Source organism: Pinus tabuliformis, chromosome 9 (genome assembly GCF_031772625.1).
Source record: "Pinus tabuliformis cultivar Carrire ecotype Pingquan chromosome 9, CPIR1, whole genome shotgun sequence".
Taxonomy (NCBI): domain Eukaryota; kingdom Viridiplantae; phylum Streptophyta; class Pinopsida; order Pinales; family Pinaceae; genus Pinus; species Pinus tabuliformis.
The window spans coordinates 940,534,311-940,536,941 of record NC_142307.1 but is presented as its reverse complement, the minus strand read 5'-3'; the positions used below and the strand labels follow the sequence as shown (position 1 = coordinate 940,536,941).

Genomic DNA, 2,631 nt, shown 5'->3' with positions numbered 1-2,631 from the left:
CTTCCTCCTCGTGGTATGTAGTCGACCTTTCTGCCTTCCATGTTTTATCTTAAGCTCTATTATGGCCTTCGCTACCCTGCCTCCTTGCATTCTCACTGTAATTGCTGTGATCCCATTCTCTCCTTCGCACCTCTTCTCTCCTTTATGATTTTTCCTTTGCCGCTCCTCCTCATTCCTCTTCACCACCTCCCGCTGTCGCCTGTTATTTCCATCATCTCCCACTTCTCCACGTCTGTCTTCTATACCATCTTGCCCATGTCCCATCACTGCAGCATTTCTACCACCTCTTCTGCCTTTCTTTACTTCATCTCAGTCTCGCCTTGGAATCATATCCTCTCTACAGATCTTCCTGCTTGTCGCCATGATTACCCATATCCCATCTGACCTATCATTATTTTTTGCTCTCACCATATTAATTGATCTCCTCGCCGCCATTTTCACACCGATTGGGGGTCTCTGTGGGTCCTTGTTATTGAGCTGTGGATTCATTATGATCCTGAGTGATTATTGTTGTAAGGTTTTCCAAACCTTGCTTATTCATCATTGTTGACCAATTGCTGTCTATCTTTTCTCCCCGTTCTTTGCATCCCCAATTTGCAAGAAAGTCTGCCGCTTTATTTCCTTCTCTCCTGATGTGGTTGAAGATTTTATATTGAAATCGCTTTAAAATATTTGCCAGATCTTGAATAATCCCTGTCGTTCTCCAGCTCCTTGCAACTTGATCCCAATCCTTCCCGTTATTGAGATTTCGAAGCATTTCCACAACTATCTGAGAGTCGCCTTTGATTTCCAGGTTTGTGTAGCCATTCCTTACTGCTATTCTGAGACCTTGATATACAACCATCAATTCTGCTTCATTGTTGGCCATTATGCCTCCCCATTCCACATACACCCATCTAGTATGTTTCTCACTGTCTCTAAAAATACCTCCAAGGCCTGTTGGCCCTGGGTTTCCTTTGGAAGCCCCATCAAAGTTCAGTTTAATGAAGTTTCTCGCTGGATAATTGAACTGCTTTGGACTCTAAGCCTGAGGTCTCTGCTGTCTTTCCTTCAAAGGGTACACCATGCCATATTCCATGTTTAGTTTTGCTAGGATTCTACCTTCCTTGGGGTTCTCTCTCCAATCTTCCTCCTCCCAGGTCTCAGCCAGAACCGTCTCCCTGATCGATTTTTGTATACCTCCCCAAATCTTTTCTGGTGGGTTAGCTTTATCTAGGAAAATCCTTTGATTTCTTTCCTTCCATAGAAGCCATATAATAAAGCCTAGGGCAAGATTCCAAGTTCTCCTTACTACCTTACACAAAAAATTACCCTCTCCCCATTGGAAGATGGTCTTCTTAATATCCCTGGGGTCCCTGTTAGAATCTCCAAAGAGTTTCCTGACCTCATTCCACTGGTGCTGAGCGAATGGGCAAGAGTTCAGGATGTGTTCCTGAGATTCATTTTCTTGTTTACACAGGCTGCATCTCGGAGGCCCCTGGAAGCCTCGTTTTTGTAGCTTGTCCCACGTCAGGATTCTTTCTTTTCCAACTAGCCATGCAAATATAGTTATCTTCGGCCACCACTTATTTCTCCAAATTATTTTCCATTCTATATTTTCTCCCTCCCTCTCTTGTCAAGTGGATAAGTAATAGGCTTCTTTGACTGTGAAGGTACCTCTTGTGGACTTTCCCCATCTTAGGATATCTGGCCCTGGCCTATTTTTAATTTTCCTTGACTCCAATTCTTTTATAAATATCCCTTTCTGCTCTTGATCTATATTTTCATCCCAATCCTCTGGCTTTCTCCATATTTTCCATGTCTCTTCTGTCTCCCCTTCCCCCCAATAATCTCTTACATATTCAAGCCCCTCCCTTATCGCCTTCTGATGTGTACTTTGCAAGGCTTGAATGTTATCCATTCTCTCTCTCTGTTGCCATTCCTCCACCCAGAATCTAGCTATACCTCCTCCCCTTATTTCCCAGAAGGCATAATTGTTTATGATGTTTCTGTTTTGACTTGCCAATTCCCATATAGTAGACCCTTTTGGAGTTTCTTCTAATCTGAGAATATCTTCTGTTGTTAAAGGCATATTATATTTCTGTGTCCATATTTTTTTCCATAAATCATTTCCTCCCCTCATCCACCTCCACCACAGCTTTGCTCCTAGAACTTGGTTTAGGATGCCTGGGTCCCGGAGTCCTAGACCTCCTTCTTCTTTTCTTTTTGTCAAGCTTTTCCACGATACAAGTGCCCATTTCCTTTGCTGTTTGGGCCCTCCCCATAGGAATTTTCCAAAGATTTCCTTCATTTTTATACAGGCTCCTTTGGGCGCAGCCATGACCGATAGAGAGTAGATTGGTATAGATTGGAGAACTGATTTCAGAAGCACCAATCTACCTACTATATTCAGTGTTCGAAAAGACCAACTCGCTAATCTATTCTTGAGTTTTTCTATTATTTGCTGCCAGTTTGCTATTCTTGTAGGATTTACATCTAATTGATTCCCCAAGTACTTTGTTGGTAGTTCGCCATGTCTGAATCCTAGCGTTCTGGTTAAATGAGCTTTGATCGTTTCTGGGGTATTGAAGATAAAGGTACAGGATTTCTCTTTGTTAATTTCCATTCCTGAGGCTTCCATAAACAAGTCCA

General features: G+C 42.6%; 1 protein-coding gene across 1 annotated transcript; it reads right to left on the bottom strand.

Annotated features, from left to right (window-relative positions):
* Positions 1-469: 469 nt before the first annotated feature.
* On the bottom strand, positions 470-868 carry LOC149151842 (uncharacterized). The gene has a single exon (XM_089443292.1). The coding sequence runs from the start codon at positions 866-868 to the stop codon at positions 470-472; it is 399 nt and encodes a 132-aa protein (XP_089299418.1).
* Positions 869-2,631: the final 1,763 nt, after the last annotated feature.